The 18,455-nt window shown below is 41.1% G+C and overlaps 2 protein-coding genes across 4 annotated transcripts in view; both read right to left on the reverse strand.

Moving 5' to 3' along the window:
- Positions 1-837: 837 nt before the first annotated feature.
- On the reverse strand, positions 838-14,304 carry LOC310961584 (transitional endoplasmic reticulum ATPase). 3 transcript variants are annotated; one of them, XM_083933709.1, is made up of 18 exons: positions 13,958-14,304; positions 13,570-13,681; positions 13,300-13,472; positions 13,073-13,215; positions 12,390-12,520; positions 10,318-10,449; positions 10,098-10,200; positions 9,781-9,914; positions 9,353-9,488; positions 9,073-9,185; positions 7,513-7,677; positions 4,394-4,516; positions 4,079-4,291; positions 3,810-3,988; positions 3,516-3,645; positions 2,810-2,968; positions 2,261-2,412; positions 838-2,160 (listed from the first exon to the last, which is right to left on the reverse strand). In XM_083933709.1, exons 1-18 carry the CDS (start codon positions 13,978-13,980, stop codon positions 2,055-2,057), a joined length of 2,427 nt encoding a protein of 808 aa, XP_083789835.1. In that variant the 5' UTR covers positions 13,981-14,304; the 3' UTR covers positions 838-2,054. The 3 variants fall into 3 exon arrangements, 2 of the variants coding, with proteins under 2 accessions (XP_083789835.1, XP_083789836.1); XM_083933710.1 differs by lacking the exon at positions 10,318-10,449; XR_014593636.1 differs by lacking the exon at positions 838-2,160 and having other exon boundaries at positions 2,272-2,412; positions 3,536-3,645.
- Positions 14,305-17,420: 3,116 nt separating this feature from the next.
- Positions 17,421-18,455, reverse strand: part of samd1b (sterile alpha motif domain containing 1b) — a gene marked incomplete at both ends in the record, with an annotated part of 7,757 nt that continues 6,722 nt past the window's right edge. The window contains 2 exons of the mRNA XM_083926490.1: positions 17,421-17,564; positions 17,691-17,805. Of these exons, the coding sequence (XP_083782616.1) occupies positions 17,421-17,564; positions 17,691-17,805 (259 nt within the window). The remainder of the gene's footprint in view (positions 17,565-17,690; positions 17,806-18,455) is intronic.

Genomic DNA, 18,455 nt, shown 5'->3' on the forward strand with positions numbered 1-18,455 from the left:
AATGAAAGTATTGCTTTTCCATAAAAAATATTTTTAGTCTGAATAAAAATGTACATTTTTAATTTTTTTTGACGGGTTTTGACAATGACTTTCTGTCACGTTTTGTTTACATTGTACCAGCCGGCATTGCAGGTTGCCTGTTGTTCTGTGCAGTTACTGTAGGTTGGCACTGGGTGAAAGCCTCAGGATGGGGATGTTATTTGTCCCAGCAGCTGAGTGACCGGGAAAACACGACCACATTGCATTGTGGTATATGGGGATGAAAATGAAGGGTACATCATATGTACCCTCAAATAAGCTGTGCAGTGTAGCTATTTAATAGTGGACTATATAGTGAATGAAATGAACCAATGAGAATTCAAACACCACTATAAAATGGCAATAGTGCTCTAGTTCTTTGATAAGGAACGATTGAACACCGCTGGTGCAAAGTAGATATATTGGATAAATGTATGTGGGAAGTGTGTAAACTGACACCTTCATGTGGCTCAATCTTGTGACTCATAGAGGTTACTGCATCATATAGTCTTGACACCTTAATATGTGCGTATATGATGCACATCCATATGTGTTATACCAAATTAGATAAGACACACTATTATCCTTGGAGGGAAACTTGTCTTGGACTCCAATGCTGTCACATAAAGCTGCTTTACATAAAATGAATAGCAATACAAATACAGACAATGCATACATATAGGGCACAGGTCACATATCAAACAGCAAACAGTCCAATTCTCACACACACACACACACACATACACGCGCGCACACACACACACACACACACACACACTCACTCCCTCCCTCCCGCTGTATTACACCATGGGTCATGGGCCTTTTCACACCAGTTTTATTGACTTGACATAGTAGGAAAAGCACAGGTGGTACTAATGATATCAATAATCTATGATGGTTATCTTCTACCAAAGCTGCTTTCACAGTGCTGCAAGGTAACTCAGCCCGCAGTCATTTTAATAAAGGGCAAGTGGCTGAGGGTAAGTGGTTTTGACCACAGCAGCAGGGGTACGAAGCGGTTGCCACCCTTGTGAATGCACACATTTTGCTGTGCTGCCCAAAGTTCAGCACGGGTTAGCAGGGGCAGCTTTTAGGAACACTTTGCTTTTTTGGGAAATGCTCTTGACGGTAGGTAGATGACAGGACGGTTACAGGACGGCCACAAACCTTAGGGCCATCGCTGGGCTGCTGCCGCTGAAAAATGTATAACAAATAAACAGTATGTGTGGGCTCTACCAGTCATATGTCGAAGTCAGCCGTCTCCCGTTCTAAGCAACACAGTGTTGTTCTAAGCTAACATTAGCTAAGGTTGCACACTGTTGGCCGTAGAGGAGCTGAGGAGAGGCTAGGGACTTGGGAGTGTGCAAAATGTCACAGCCTTTGGATTTCTTTACATATAAGTCACAGGCTGTTATAGGCAACTGAGATAGTTGGTGAAGGTTCCATGTTTTTAAGTCATGTAACAACCCGTCTACCCGTTGCCGGCTGTGGCTCAGAGGTGGAGCGGGTCGTCCTCTATTCAGTAGCTCGGCGGTTTGATCTCATGTCGTAATGTCCTAGGGTTAAACACTAATTGCTCCCTCTGCTGTGCATGAGTGTGTGAATGTGGTTTGAATGATTAGATTAGATGATGGGAATGTCTAGGTGAATGGGTGAATGTTGCAAGTAGTGTAAAAAGCATGATGTGAGAGTATAGGTGAACAGATGTGAAAACCCAAATGTTTCATGTTATTATGGTTGACACATTTATTGTTTAATCTCAGTGCTACCTTCTTACAAGTGTATTGATTCTGACATTGAAACACTTTAAAATGCAACATTCATTTGATTTCTTGTCCGATTCATGTTTTTAAAAGTCTTTTTAAAGGATTCCTTATTTTTATTATTATAACTATTATGTCCCCATGTTTCCCTTTGTGTGTTGCCATTTTCACTCCCAGAATTCTTCTGTTTCCATCCAAGGAAGCTAAGCACAGCAGTGGAGGAGAGGAGGAGGAAGACATTTTGCAGCTGTTCAACTAAATGATGAGTTTTTGTCACTGATAGAGATCATCGTTGCCTTCCTCTCTGTAGAGGCTTGGCCTCCCTGATGCAGAGTCTGACCCCTGACCTTCAGACCTGGAACCAGTAGCAGAGGGAAATCTGGGTGGGGGGACAAAAGGGATTAACCATGAATGTATCTTGGGGAAATCAAGACTACCTTTTCTGTCGTGACACGCATGTTGTACTTTCATATGTGTACCTGAAGCTTCCAAAACCCCGGCTCTGCTGCAAAGTTTGAGAAAACATTTCATATTTGCGTATGTCATTGTCGCTGACAGAGCGACGAGCAAATCGCATCGCCTCTTCAAAGTGGTCCTTCCTGATCTCTGGGACTGGATCAAAGTCCTCATCCTGCAGATGGAGGAAAACATTATGAGGACTTCATCAGTGTGTGTGTGTGTGTGTGTGTGTGTGTGTGTGTGTGTGTGTGTGTGTGTGTGTGTGTGTGTGTGTGTGTGTGTGTGTGTGTGTGTGTGTGTGTGTGTGTGTGTGTGTGTGTGTGTGTGTGTGTGTGTGTGTGTGTGTGTGTGTGTGTGTGTGTGTGTGTGTGTGTGTGTGTGTGTGTGTGTGTGTGTGTGTGTGTGTGTTCCCAGTCCAAAGGCTGAAAGTTACAAAAACCACAGCCGCCCTTTAGGGAACTTTTTTATCTTCCACAGTCTCTTTCTGTACCGAGCACACACAGCCTAGCACTGGTTTGAGGAGTGGAGCATTTGTGTGTGAGTGTTTGTGTTCAGCCCCAGAGTCTGACCATGGGGATGCCTGGTCTGTTCTGCCTCTGGCGCTCAGTCTTGATCTCGGCCTCGATTGCCTCATGGATGGCCAGCTTACAAGCCCGTTGGCAGATCTCTGTCAGATCCGCTCCTGAGAAACCGTCTGTAATGCCTGACAGGTAGTCCAGGTCCACATCCTACAGGAAGGAGAGAACGGAGGCGCAAAAGGAAAGAGAAATAGACAGAATAGGAACATTCTTCACAATGAGTACAAATGTACATACATTTAACCTGTAAAAGGGAAAGCCCAACTTTTGATCGTCTGCTCTCTCTCTCTTGTGAACATGTGAAAGATACTGTACACAGGGTCCGTACAGCTTTTTAAGAATAAAATCAAGCACATTCACGCTACCTAAAACAAAAAAAAACATTTATCATCACATCTAAATCTATAAATGGAACTGCGAAAAGATAATGTTTACATAATTACCCATATCAATCAATGTTTATTTTCCCAGCTGTAAATGTTAACTTTGATTGGAAATTTTGTCTGGTACGAGACACCACGAGACAAACGGAGTGGTTGCGTTGAAGAAACCCCAGATTATGTTAAAAAATAGAGCATATTCAAATTGAAGCATATTCCTAACCTTGAAAACATAATGGTTAAATTTAAGTATTTTAGACTTTGTACGGACCTTGTGTACAGAGAAATTCATCCCCATATGTGTGTGTATCACTAACTCGTGCGACAGGTGACTTGCGTAAGTTGGCATTTAGGATTGCTGTACGAGATGGTTTGTCTGGGAGTGGGATGTAGATGAGCTGGTCTAAACGACCTGGCCGCAGGATGGCAGAGTCTATGATGTCCGGTCTGGAGTGACGAGAGGAGTAAAGAAAGTGGGATGAACAGAGAGGTAGGTTATCTTGACTTCCAGTGTACTAACTATTCAAACCATCGTTAAAAAAATTCTATGATTTACACCTGGATTAAAATGGGCAAAATATCCTTTTGAATACAAATTCCCACATGTGCACCTGTTCGTGGCACCAATAATGAAAACATTCTTTTTGTCTGACATGCCGTCCATCTCTGTGAGTATCTGATTGATGACTCTGTCAGCTGCACCACTTCCATCCCCACCTCCGCCTCCTCTGGATTTGGCAATGGAGTCTAACTCATCGAAAAACAAGATGCAGGGGGCTGCCTGTCTGGCCTGTAGGCACAGATGGTCAACAATGTTACAGTGAAGCAAATGTCTATCCTTGTGCGATTATTCATTTTCCTTTTCTTTCTCTGCTCTCACCTTATCAAACACGTCTCTGACATTGGCCTCAGATTCTCCAAACCACATAGTGAGCATCTCTGGTCCTTTGATGGAGATAAAGTTTGCTTGGCACTCATTGGCAATGGCCTTAGCCAGCAGGGTTTTCCCACAGCCCGGAGGGCCGTAGAACAACACTCCACGAGATGGAGTCATACCAAACTTCAGGAACTTGTCCGGATACTCAACAGGGTACTGGGGACAGTGAGATAAAGGTAGATGGAGAGTTGACAAGGCTGTTTTAGTAGCAGGTATGATTAGAGTGTGGTGATGTGAGTGTGAAAGTGTTCCTTCTACCTGAACGAGCTCTTGCAGTTCCTTCTTGACCTCGTCCAGTCCTCCGACGTCCTCCCAGTTTACCTGAGGCACCTCTGCAACAGTCTCTCTCAGAGCTGATGGGTTGCTCTGACTCAGCGCCCACTGAGAGAGGACATGATGAGTGTTAGGGAGACAAGATGCATCTCTTTTTGTTTATCAATTTATTAATCAATCAATCAATCAATTAATCAAATCAAATTGTATTTATAAAGCACACTTTAAACAACTCACGTTGAAGGTGCAGTACAGGTAAAAAGGTGAACTCACAGTAAAAGGCTAAAAACAAAACATAACGTAGAACAGACATAAAGGAAATAAATAAAAGCATATCATGAGGAAACCACGCCAGGGGTGAATGCTGGAGTGTAAAAGTGTGTTTTAAATTGGTGTTTAAAAGACTTGACAGAGGGGGCAGATCTTATGGTGTTCAACAGTTTGGGGGCTGTGACAGCAAAGGCTCGGTCACCACTGCACCTTAGCTTGGTGCATGGGACAACCGAGAGATCTTGGTTAGACGACCTGAGGGCCCTGGAGGTGAAACAGGGTGTTATGAGGCCTTAAATGAAAGGCGGAGCCAGGCCATTTAGGGCCTTAAAAACAAAAAGAGGAATTTTAAAATCTATCAATCTCAATTTTCTAAATTGTACTGGGAGCCAGTGGAGAGAGGCCAGAACAGCGGTTATGTGGTCTCTTATAGGCATCGGTCAGGAGCCTGGCAGCATTGTTCTGGACCAGTTGTATGCCGGACATGGATGACTCACTAATCCTACTGTACATGGCATTGCAGTAGTCCAGTCGAGGCGAACTGCAGGCATGAATAACCTTCTCAAGGTCTTTAAAAGTCAAAAAATACTTTATTTTTGCAATAGTGCAAAATTGGAAGTAACTGGCCTGTACTGAGGCACTGACCTGCTTGTCGAGTCAAGTATCACACCAAGGTTTCTGACATGGGATTTAATCAGAGTGGACAGGTTGTCTAAACTGTTAGCCAACAATTTGGTCGAGTTTGGGGGACCAAATAGGCAGTTTTCAGTTTTATTTACATTTCGCTGCAGAAAGTTTTGTGCCATACAGGAACTGATGTCCTCAAGGCAGTCTGTAGGCCTTTTAAGGTCACCAGGTTCATTTGGTTTGAGAGAGAGATATAGCTGTTTGTCATCAGCCTAACAGTGAAAGGAAATGTCATGCTTCTAGATAGTTTTACCAAGGGAAAGCATGTACAGGGAGAATTGGATGGGACCTAGGATGGAACCCTGTGGGGCCCTGCATTAATTAATTATACCTCAAAACTGGAGTAGAGCGCAGTTTTAAGAACGCAGTCATCGGGACATAGTTCGATAAGTGGGACTGACTCACCAGCGGATTAGGAAGTCCATAGACACAAGTGGTTTGTACAAATAAATGGAGTCCCTCAGGGGTCAATATTAGGCCCCTTTTTATTTAGTCTTCACTGTTTGTTCTGAAGCTGAATGCTTAATGTATGCAGATTACATGGTTTTCTTTGTTCATGGTCACACCAAAGACGCTGTTGCCGCTAAACTCATTAGAACAATATCCCGTGTTACAACTTGGTTGCAGGAGTGTTGTCTGCAGCTAAACGTTTCCAAAAACTGTAGGCATGTATTTTACTAAAACAAATAGAGTATCATCTGACCCTGACATACATGTTAATATGGAAAGAATATAAATTGTCAGCCAATATCAATATCTTTGGGTAAAAATTGATTCACAGCTTTCCTTTAAAGCCCATATTAGCAAATTGTGTAAAATAATCAAGTTTAATCTTGCGAATTTTCATGCAATTCTAAATGAAATGTCAAATGAAGCCGCAAAAATGTATTTGCATTCGATGATTTTCAGCCACTTCAACTGGTCCCAGACTGGTCAGAGTTAAAAAAAACCCATTTGAAATCTTGTACAAACAAGCACTTAAAGTTACGGATAAAAAAACTAGGCACTATCATCACTGTGCAATTTTTAAAAAACATAGTATTTTAAGTTGGGACAGTTTTTACACATTTGTAGACTCAAAACTGACCTATAAAGTATTGCATAAATTGGCCCCAGATCCTCTGGCAGAGTTCATCAGACACAGAAACAGCCTTGAGCGTGTCACTCAATGCACTGTCAGAGGTGACTGTTATATTCCTCTGCGCGGGAGCACTTTCAGTAAGTCGGCCTGGTCAGTAAGGAGTGCAAATGTGTGGAAAATGTCAGGAGGTTAAACTGCTCAAAACAAACAAGGCCTCCACAAAAATTTTTAAAATGTGGCTTATCAACACAGTGTTTGCATATGTATTTTGTATTATATTGTACATGTATTGTGTGCTTTTTCCTTCTCTCTTTTTCTTTTCTTCTTTTTTAAATTGTAATTTCTATTGCCATTTCACATCATGGCCAGGGGACTACAGATGAAAACTAGCCTTCTGGCTAATTCTGGCTTTTTTAACCATGTGTAATTGCACTGTCCCCTTTTAAAGAAACAAATACCTAATACCTGATACACAGGGACATGAGCAGGGCTAGGAACGACAAGATCCCATAATGTAAAAAGTGAGATTTCCATGTCTTTTTTGGGTATAAATCAGGTCATGGTACTATATGAATACTGTGAAAGTATTTCTCAATCCACAGAGAAATGCACACAGCCAGTATTCCGTTTAAACAAGCCACCAGGACTTCTGTGCGGTTGTGACAACTATATTATATATAGGTAGGAAGTGCTGCTACAGCACTATTAGTTATTCTCTGGATTTAGATCTGGAAGACCAAGGAATGCTGACCAATCAGAGCAGACTCGGATATTTCAGGAGGTGGTCTTAAAGAGACATGCACTAAAATGGAGCGTTTCACAGAGAGACAGTTCAGACAGTACGATAAAAAAATAATGTGTTTTTTTAACATTAAAGAATTTAAAATATTTTAAAATTGAAATGAACCTTAAAATGAGCATAATATGGAACCTCTAAGAAATTCTCACATCAAGCTTTTATCATGTGACAAACGACGAAACACAGTTGTGTTCTTTGAGGGAATAATACACCCGCATATGGTCTGGAAGAGCAAAAGTGTATTTGTGTGCATGCTCGTGTGTGTACTTGGAAGTCATCCATGGTGACAGCCAGTGAGTTGAGCAGGTCGGCATCGATGGTTTCGTCCTCCAGGTCTATGAGGATCAACTTCTTGCGGATGGCTTGAAGAGCAGCTTCTGAGCACAGAGCAGCCAGGTCAGCACCTACATGACCGTGGGTCTCTTTGGCAATCTGAGATATGTCAAATAGGGACATTAATATTAATTTATGAAACAGCACACATGTATTTCAAGATGCAATAAAAGACTGGGAAGTCTATTAGAAGGCAGTGTGTTTTCTGACTGCTAGATTTTTGTTTATATCTCCTTCTTAAGCACTGAAACTAGACACTGACAAATTTGATGGCCGAGATGTTGATGGGTCCGTGCTATTACACAATAATTCAACCCACATGAGAGTGTATTTAGCTGAACTCAGCTGAATCTGCCATTGCCAGAAGGTTAGCACTATTCATCGGATCATCATATTTATGCTAAGAATAAGTCACAGTTCCTATGTTCCCTTTAAAGTAGTTTTATTCTCTCAAAAAATGTTTATGACTTACGTTATAATGTTTACTGTCTAATTATAGTATGCACAATTTACCAAAATGTAGTGGATTTCATCTAAGAGTAATGCTTTTTTTCTCCAAAATAAAGAATTTTCATTTAAATCTCTAGAAAAAAAATACTTTCAATCTCAGCACTTTTATTTTGGCCAAGACAAAGTTACACAAAGTAATTCTAAATAAGCAAACATTTATTAAATTTCATGAGGAATGTATTATAAATATATTGCAATAATAATATTCTAACATTCAAATGAGTCTGTGGCCAAAAGCTCATCCTGTAACATGAAGATACAACTCATTAAACAATTTCAATTGGAGCTGCTTTAATGTTAACTCTCATTATCCATTTATTTTTCAATTACTTTCTTTATTAGTCGTCTGGTGCATGAAATGACATTAATCCCAAATATGCTCAATTTACTATCACATAAGACAAACAAAAGCAGCACATCTTCAGAATTAGAAAACCTGCATCTACATAATGTTTGTTGTGTTTGCTTAAAAAATGACTTAATTTGTGTTGCTGTTGTTGTTTAGCAACATGGCTGTAGATGATTATTTGTTGATTAATCAGAATCAGAATCAGAATCAGAATACTTTATTGATCCCCGGGGGGAAATTCTTTTGTTCGAATGCTCCGTGCACAGTAGAAACAAGCCATAAAGATGAATAAAGTAGAAATAAAATAAAGTAAAGATTCAATAAAATACAATTAAAATAAATCTAAGTAGCTAATAAATAGCCAATAAAATACAGTACAAATAAATAATAAACAATCAAGTAAACAATCTGAAGTGGGTGTGAAAATACAATCTGAGATATATACACTGTACAATTTGGTTGTTATGGCAAATGAAATGAAATGAGAACAGATATTTGTATTTTGTTTTGTTTTGTTTTGAAGTAGTCAAGAGTCCGATAATTAAAGAGATGAATTAAGTTATTAAGTTAAGTTATTGTTTCAGATTGAATTTAATTTTATGCATCTTTTGGCCCGGGCTGCTACATTTTCTCACCCTCTCCAGGTCGATGTCGTCTGACAGTTTCATGTTTTTGGTGTGAATCTGCAGAATCTCCAGTCTGCCAGTCGAATCAGGGATCCCAATGTCAATCTCCCGGTCAAACCTGCCTGAAGAGAGAGACCACCATATTTGTGAATGTGTGTGTTGGCGCTTTTGTCCCCAATTGGGAAAAGGTTGACTTTAGGGTCAGGTAAGGGTACCGGAAAGTATTCTGAGAATTCATTTAAGTATATGTTATATATGTGTGTGTGTGTGTGTGTGTGGTTGTCCTGACCGAAACGTCTCAGAGCAGGGTCTATGCTGTTTGGTCGGTTTGTGGCTGCCATGACAACTACATGAGCTCTCTGCTTAAGGCCATCCATCAGGGTCAGGAGCTGGGAGACTATACGCCTCTCCACTTCACCATGGGTCTACACACACACACACACACACACACACACACACACACACACACACACACACACACACACACACACACACACACACACACACACACACACACACACACACACACACACACACACACACACACACACACACACACACACACACACACACACACACACACACACACACACACACACACACACACAAATACATTGTACATATTGTATGTTACCAATCTGTTTCTGCACCCACAGAGCTGTATGCTGACCTTAAACAGTAGACACAGGCATTTTGTTCTTGTTTTCTATTGTTTACCTTCTCTCTCTTGGGGGCAATGGCGTCCAGCTCATCAATAAAGATGATGGTCGGAGCATTTTTCTCAGCCTCCTCAAACGCCTTTCTTAGGTTGCTCTCAGACTCTCCCGCCAGTTTACTCATAATCTCTGGACCTTGTCACAGAATGATTCACAGCATGTAAAACACATTTTCTCCTACACAGATCTATAAGAACACCCACGAGTAAATTGGAATTTCCAATCAGGTAACTCTCTCTGTTTACCTTTATACATTCATTCCTCTCTTCTTGTGTACAGTTGCTTTCAGTTTGTCACTGTGTGAAAACAAAGCCTTACCATTGATGAGGAAGAAGAAGGCACCGGTTTCGTTGGCTACAGCGCGGGCCACCAGGGTTTTCCCTGTGCCTGCAGGGCCGTACAGCAGGATACCTCTGGGGGGCTGAGAGAGAGGAGGGAACAATACACTGAGCCATTAAAAGACAATTACAGAATGTTATAATCAAAGGGAGCAGAGATAAAAGTGGATGAGGACAGGGTTTGCGTGTGTGTATGACACCTTAACTCCTATAGCTTTAAAAAGGCCGGGGTGTCTGAGAGGAAGCTCCACCATCTCTTTAATCTGGGCCAGCTGCTTCCGACAGCCTCCGATGTCATCGTAGCCGATGTCATTAAGGCTCTCCTCCTCGTCCTGTCACAGGGCCATATGAAAGATTCAGACTTGGTTGAGTTTATTCTCAGTCATGACGGCACATTCTCACTCTCAACTTGACAAATACGGCAGCTTGGTCAGGACCACTTGGCATCACTTTTTATCGCTCTATCACTTTTTAGTCTGCAGTGGAAAATAAATTAAAAAAAAACTACTTGTGTGAGTTTAGGAAAAATATAATATTTTGGGTTCAAATAACTACATTTGTTACGTAATGTATGCTTGTAGCGTTAGAATGTTGCCTAAGGAACATTATATAAGAAAGTTAACTTTTGTGGCCTGAGTAAGTAAAAAAAAAATATATTTTTGGTTACACATGGACACAAACTCCAGTCTCCTTGGTTGTAAACTGTGTGAATATTTGACCGATCCACCACCCCAACCATAATCCTTATGCTGACAATTTCACTCTTATCCCACTGTGCAATGTGACGTCGGAGTGATGGATTTTCTGTGTTAGTTTTGGATGTCCAATTTCGGTCCACTGAAAGGTTGTTTTGTAACGCCAGGTGACATCTTTTTTCGACATTTACCAAACATCCAATGTTGACGTCTGTGGCGCCTCCCTGTAAAGGCTATTTATAGTCCATATGTGGTCGTTTGAGGGCGACATGGTGTTGTGGTGGTTAGCACTGTCGCCTCACAGCAAGAGGGTTCCTGATTCGAATCTGGGCTGGGGCCCTTCTGTGTGGAGTTTGCATGTTCTCCCCGTGTCTCTCTGGTTTCCTCCCACAGTCCAAAGACATGCACTTGTTGGGTTAATTGATGACTCTAAAATTCCCCGTGGATGTGAGTGTGAATGGTTGTCTGTTTCTGTTTGTCTCTATGTGCCCTGCAATAAACTGGTGTCCTGTCCAGGGTGTACCCCGCCTCACGCCAGATGTCAGCTGGGTTCAGCTCCAGCCCCCTCCTGACCCTGATAGGGACAAGCAGTTGAAGATGGATGAATGGATGTGGTCATTTGTGGACATCTTTCAACATCAAATTTAGACTCATTTTAGACGACTTCTATAATAATAATAATAACATGGCACTTTTCTAGGGTCACAGATCTTATGGCCGCCATTAAGCGCCTTTGGCCCTTATGAGCACCACCTCAAACATACTGCATTTAGACAAGGCAAGGTCGATGAAGTGTCTTGACGCAATGACTGCTCAGAAACAGCAGCCAGTTGTTTGCTGCTAGCAGAGGAGCTAACGTTAGCTTGTTGGTCCTGACCTGCATTTTCTGGCTTTTTAGTATTAAACAACAGATAATGCAAAAATCGTATATATGTATAAATAAATAACTTGATCATTCAAAATAAACAAGTTAAAGTAAAACAGGAAAATGTAAAATAACAAAAAAGCACATCATGTATATTTACTGAACCTGTAATAAACATCAAAAAAATTTACCCAGTTCAAAGGTCAAATGATGAACGTCAATATGACGTCAAAGTTGGATAATGGTTGTACGTCTAAATAGTGGACCTAGTTTGGAAGTCGAGATTGAGACAAACCCAATATAGACGTGATCTGCACGTCTATCCGACGTCCAATATTTCGTCGATCTAAGTCGAATGTTAAACAGAGTCCACTGTGGAAACAAGCCTTTTTCTCTGTCCGAGTCGATCCGTCCTCAGTCAATCTTCTTACTACATAATCTAACAGTGTCGCAGGCGAGCATTGGCTCTAAGAACCACGTGTCCCATACAGATCCCAAAAGGGTGCCTAGTGTGTCGGTATCAGATGCTGAGGTCCGCTGTTTCTGTATTTGACAAGTTGGGGAGAATGGGTTGCTCATTAATGTGGTAAACACTAGTGGCCTGGTTCTTGTGTATACATCAAGAATTCATGGATCCCTCCTGCCTGGTTTTAACAGTGAAGGCCTAAGATTCATGCTGCGTTTTCCTTGCACCATTAAAACTCTCACAGACCTCTCTTTTGATTGGCTCTCCTTCGCAGTAGATGACGGTGTCTGGGGCAACTATGCAGTGAGGGCTGGGGTCAGTCTCAACCACCTTGAACTCCACTGCACGCATGCTCCCCCTCACCAAGAAGATGTCACCTGGCAACACAAATAAATGTGTGCTGAGGTGAGGATTAAAGGTCCTATATCATGTTCATTTTCAGGTTCATACTTGTATTTGCTATTTCTACTAGAGCAAGTTTACATGCTTTTGGTGTAAAAAAAACACATTCTTTTTTTCATCCTGTCTGTCTGAATATACCTGTATTCACTCTCTGTCTGAAATGCTCCGTTTTACCACCTGTCTCTTTAAGAACTTCTTCTGAAAAAGCCCAGTCGGCTCTGATTGATTAGTGTTTCAAGGTTTTCCACATCTTTGTCATTGCAGCCGGAGATTGAGTGGAACAGCACTTTCTACCTACATATGGTAGAGTTGTGACATCACAACTGTTCAGAAGTCCTGAATACAGTTTCTGAATACAGGCCGAAGTCACAGAATTTATATAGCACCTCAACCTCCTTTATGATAATAAAAAAAAGATGTGGAAATTTCATTTTTTACAATAGGGGACCTTTAGGTTTTTTGTAGGATCATGTAATTAAGAGAGCTATTTCACTGTGGTCTGATCAGTGGCATAGGTGTTGCAGTACCTGTATGAATGGGTCGGTAGGCCTCCAGAAAATACGGTTTGAGGAAAACCTCAAAAAGATTTCCTGTCAGGCCCTCAATGGTGTCATCTATAGGGAGGACATGAATCCTTTTCCCATACTTGATGTCAGGGCAGGCATGAATACTGTGTTCAAAACAAATATACGAGTGTCAAACCTCACATGTAACTCCATACCATGCACAAGACACAGACAGGGGTGAGATCTACCTGACGACATCACCGAGCCGGACTCGCAGGTTGTTGCGCGTCACACGGTTAATGCGGATTCGCTCATTCCCACAGGTGTCATCGGTCAGGACGATGCACACCGTTTGGCGACGCTTCCTCCCTCTCAACACCACCGTGTCCCCCCGGAAGAGCTGCAGCTCCTCTGTCTTATTCTAGTGCAAACAAACACACACACACACACACTCAGATCTCAGAGGAAATAAAAACATGAGTACTATAGGATACATATATTTAGACCAACTCACAGACCTGTGACAGGCTGACAATACTGCTGTCTTCATTAAGAGCTTCGTCCACAATGAGTCTGTTAGGTCTGTGTTTCTGCTTCAGGATGGCAGTGGAGAAATCTTCTCCCTTTGGGCTTTCAAACAAGAGACACAATATGGCTGTGCACTTTTAGCTCTAATTTCCACATGTGACTCTGAGCTGTATTTAGACTATCTTTGGCTCTGCACCTAGCAACTATGAGCCTGTACAAATAGGAACATATCTTGCTGATTTATCAATACCATTTGAGTTTACATAACACAAACAAGTATGGTGGATAAAATGTCATTACGAAATATCGTACAGTATGTTAAATATAACAATTATAATATCCCTACATATACTGTACACATGCAGCTGTTTCACTCACTCTGCTCCTCCTGAGCCAGGCATGGCTGCTCTCCCTTGTCTCGTCAGAAATCCTCAATTTTTTCACGCTAAGATCTGCTCCCTCTGTTTCATCTGCAGTTGTTTACTGTGGTTTATATTCAGAAGATGATGTGTGCTCTGATTTCTGCTGTGATCAGAGCCAAAGGTTTCAGGTTCTGCCTGATCTGAACTGCCCCGGAGTGATTTTTGTCTTCTCCGGAGCCCAGCAGTTTGCCAGCAGAAAGTCTCAGTCTTTTCTTTTTCTTCTGTTGTCTTGAACCACCATGTTACTGGGAGCTGTCTGTTTATCAGTGAAGGTATAAATATATCCGTCTGCTGTCTTATTTGTAACCCCATCATGTGCGCGCACAAACTTTCCCAAGCACTTACCTTGGAGAGCGTCCCAGGACAGATATAGCGTGATATTCCCTCCTCCCCCTGCTTTTTTACCAGCTAATGCAGGCACAAGTCCGGGCTGGTCACAGGGGACACTTTTTAAATATGTATGCATTTACATAAAAATAAATGCTGTATAGAGCCTATTTTCCAGAAGAACAGACTTATGGTATATCTCGTCTGGATAACGCAACGCGGTCTTTCCTCCTTTAACTCCTTGTTGTTGTAAGTGAAGTGAGCTGCTGTTGTGAACCAGCTGCTGTGTTGTTGGATTCCCTCCTCACACACACACACTACATATGCATATTTGATTTGTGTCAGGTACACGCAGACCTCCCATGAACACAAACATGCACATTCACTTCAACGAACACATTGTGGTGTTTTACTTCAAACTTTTATTACTAAAATTGCCTTTTAACAAATAACTTGATACAAGCAACAAGGGGATAGACTGTACAATCCCCTTGTGAGAAACTGGTCTTAAACACAGCTGTCCTCTTCTACAGCTTTAACTAATGAGAATGAAATTATCTGAATGCTACCAGTGGCAACAAACACTGTAACGTATACCTTCAACAAGGTGGAATTACCTAAAAATGTGTATTTGGAAGATGCAAAAAAAAGTGAAAGTGAGGGAAAGGAGGAGAGAGAGGTAGAAGAAGTTTGAATGCACAAAGAAATTATTTGAACATCAACGTGTGGAGAGCGTGGACTGAAAACATTCACAAAATGAAACCAGTATGCTGACAACAGAATTCTAAACATACACATTTGAGAAGAAAAAAAACAACCGTCTCATAATTCATGCACAGAGAGGAAACATCTCGTCCTCATAAATACACTACCTACAATGAAACGCAGCATAACCGGCAGTGACGAGCTCCACCGGCAGACCAACGTATTTGCATTTAGAGAGGGAATGTCTCCAAAGACACACAGAGTGGAATACTCTGCAAAAAGGCAACAAGTGCTTTCATTAGTGGGTCATATGTTCAATCACTATTGTTTTTACTCACTCTTTGATAGATAGTAACTTAACAGACAGTTACCTACATGAATATCTTACAGATTCTAGCTTTAAGTATGCAACAACATACTGTACCTTGGTTAGAGTTAGAAAAAAAATCATGGATTGTCTTAAAATGAGTCACAGACGTAACTATGTCACAGACTGTTGACTTTTGGTTATGAACAGCATTTGCCTTTGAATCACCTTACTTTCTAATTTTGCTCCTGCAATCATTTCTACGGCAACAGAGTTCGGCGTCTAACAACAAATGTAAATATGTGTCACTATAAGTTGCTTGCACAATCGACCTACAGAGGACGGTCTGACAGGAGATGCTGAACCTGGAATGTATGCAGTTAGAGTGAAGGTGGGAGTGAGATTGGTCATCATTTGACAGCATTTTGATTTGACCGGTAAAAATCACTTAAAAAAAATGCTGGTGGTATGAGATTAGTCGATCGATTTCCTCGGCTTTACTTTGCGATCACATCTTTAGGTAACTGATAAATTTTCGATAATTTAGAGATGGAGGCTGATGCATTGAATTGAATTCATTTCATTATATTAACAGTCCGATTATAGTTCAGTTAGCTGGCATATTTGATTAACGTTTTTGCAGCCTGCTCTGAGGCCAGTTTCACAAAGATATTTTAGACTCTGGTCGGTCTAAATTTTGCTCTTACATTAGTCTCAAGTTAAAAATGATTTATTTTATGTCTAAAAACATTGCCATGCTACATCCAGGCTGATGCTGACCTGAGAGCCGTATTTTCAATGTAACAATCAGTGACACCTGACAACTGACAAGTAAACTGTCCTACCACACTGACAAAAAACAAACAAAAAACGGAAGTGTTTTGTATTATTATACACGATGAATTTTCCCAGAAAAATGTCAAAGATTTTCTGCTGGAGTGAAACCAGCAGAGCAGTTTGATGCAGATCAATCAATCAATTAAAGTCAACTTTATTGTCAGGGCTGCCACATGTACAGGAAAATGCTGTTTCTCATGCTCAGTCAGCCATATTTTTTTCCCACGTAAAAAAAGTCCTAATTAACCCACAATCCATTGCAAATTAGCCCCTACTCCATTGAATTGAATTGAACTCCAATTGCCAAATCATAACAAAGGTAGGACAGGTGTCCTCTAGGTAGGACACTTGTAGACAGTCAAGAACTGGAACGCTTTGAGCAACAAAGTCTGACTGGTTTGATCTAAGCCAGAGTCAAAGTCTATCTTTGTGAAACCGGCAAAGGCCAGAACAGATCGTGGCTAGCTCTGCTTAAAAACATTACGAAGAACTTGGCTATAGATTTTCAACATTAACATACACAAAATCAACCACCTTCTAATCCGTGAGCTGACAAGAGTCAACAACCTCTGAAACATCTAGGGAGAATTAGCAGCGTATTGCTATGACTGATGACCGTTTGCACAAGGTCGTTTTATCCTGACATACAGGATGACGGGTCAGCGTCCCGACCATCCACTCCAGCTTCTGGGAATGTATTTAATCTGGTGATTCGTTTCGGATCAATCCAACATGCTCTGTCATGCCTCCACAGCCATACAGTATGTGCGCAATGACAAACACACACCCACAAGCGAGAAACTTTTGGCTCCAAAAAAAAATTTGCTTTCAACCACGACCTCTTTCAAAATGTGCAATAGGGTCCGCACAGAATAACAGCAAAATAACAAAAAACATCTTGCACAGTTTAGACAAGAAATTCTAAAGTGCTTGATAATCGTTAATAATTAAAAAAAGAGAAATTGCATGACTTTTTTTAACCTCTGCATCTTAAAATTGTATGAGTCTACTTTCTCCCGCCAACATTAGTGCTCTGTTTGGTAGAAAATCCTTGTTGTCCAGGAAATCCATTCTCATTTCTGTGTGTGTCTTTGTTCTGGACCAGAGCAGTTATAGAGAGCCAGATGAAGGGAAACAGAGGTGTGTGTGTGTGTGTGTGTGTGTGTGTGCTGTTATCATGCATACATTTTTATAGGATTACTTGAGCTAAATGTAAATACAGACGTAACAGCCTCTGTATCTGTTAACAGTCGTCATCCTCAAAGTGTGTTTTCTGCAGAACCTTTACGTGACGCTCGTATATCTTGAGGGCGGGGCCGAGTCTGATTGACAGGCCAGTCAAAACATCGTTACGCTGCATGAGGAGAAGAGACTTGCCGTCGATTTCCTAATGAAGAGAGCAAAACAATGTGGGTTTATTAGATGTGGGTTAAAACTGTTAAAAGTTCAAGTACAGCCATTAATCCTGTCTCTGGTGGCCTCTACTGGTTGATAAAGGGTGTTACAAGCTTACCTGGGTCCTGAAGGCAGCAGCCTGCTCAGGGAAACCTGCTTCTGTGAAATAACTGACCACATCAGACACTGTCCAGTCCACCGGGCTCCCATTGACCCCCTCAGACTTTATAAACCTAGAGATATGAGGAAAAGGGCAGTTGGCCCATTTACAAAACCTGCAGGAGATTTGTAAACTGATATGTCAGAGTTGATAGTTTAATTAAGAAATGCCATTTTGTGTTGTTTTTATCTATATATAAAAAAATATCTATATTATGAGTGTTTATTCCTGATGTTGTTGTTATAAGTGTTGGTTTTTAAAAATGGGAGCGCTGTGTTTTCCACGTTTTTACTGATGAATGAACCTTGAGACTGCACTGTCATTGTTAGCGTAAACAGGAGGATCAGATACCCACAGTCTTTTTCGGCATGTATATACATCAAATAAGCCATCAAGGCAGTTCTTTTAATTGATCACCTATTAACAGAGAAAGCCCGAGAGTTACTAGCAGCCAGACATGGCTAACACTGAGTAGCTCGGGGCGCAGCACTGAACCATCCAAACTTTTTTTAACCACTAACATTGCTCAAAATAGCACCAAACTTCTGCAGTAGCATGATAACAACGTAGTTAGCAAACCCGGAGTTTATTAAAATGTATAATATAAAATATACAGTATATAATACTGCTTTACAATGCTACATGCTGTAGCAGTACTTTCGTACTTGAACTGAACACCAGTGCATTCTATAATCGACTTGTATGGACAGCCTGTCAATATTG

Source organism: Echiichthys vipera, assembly GCF_963691815.1.
Source record: "Echiichthys vipera genome assembly, chromosome: 2".
NCBI classification, from domain to species: Eukaryota; Metazoa; Chordata; class Actinopteri; order Perciformes; family Trachinidae; genus Echiichthys; species Echiichthys vipera.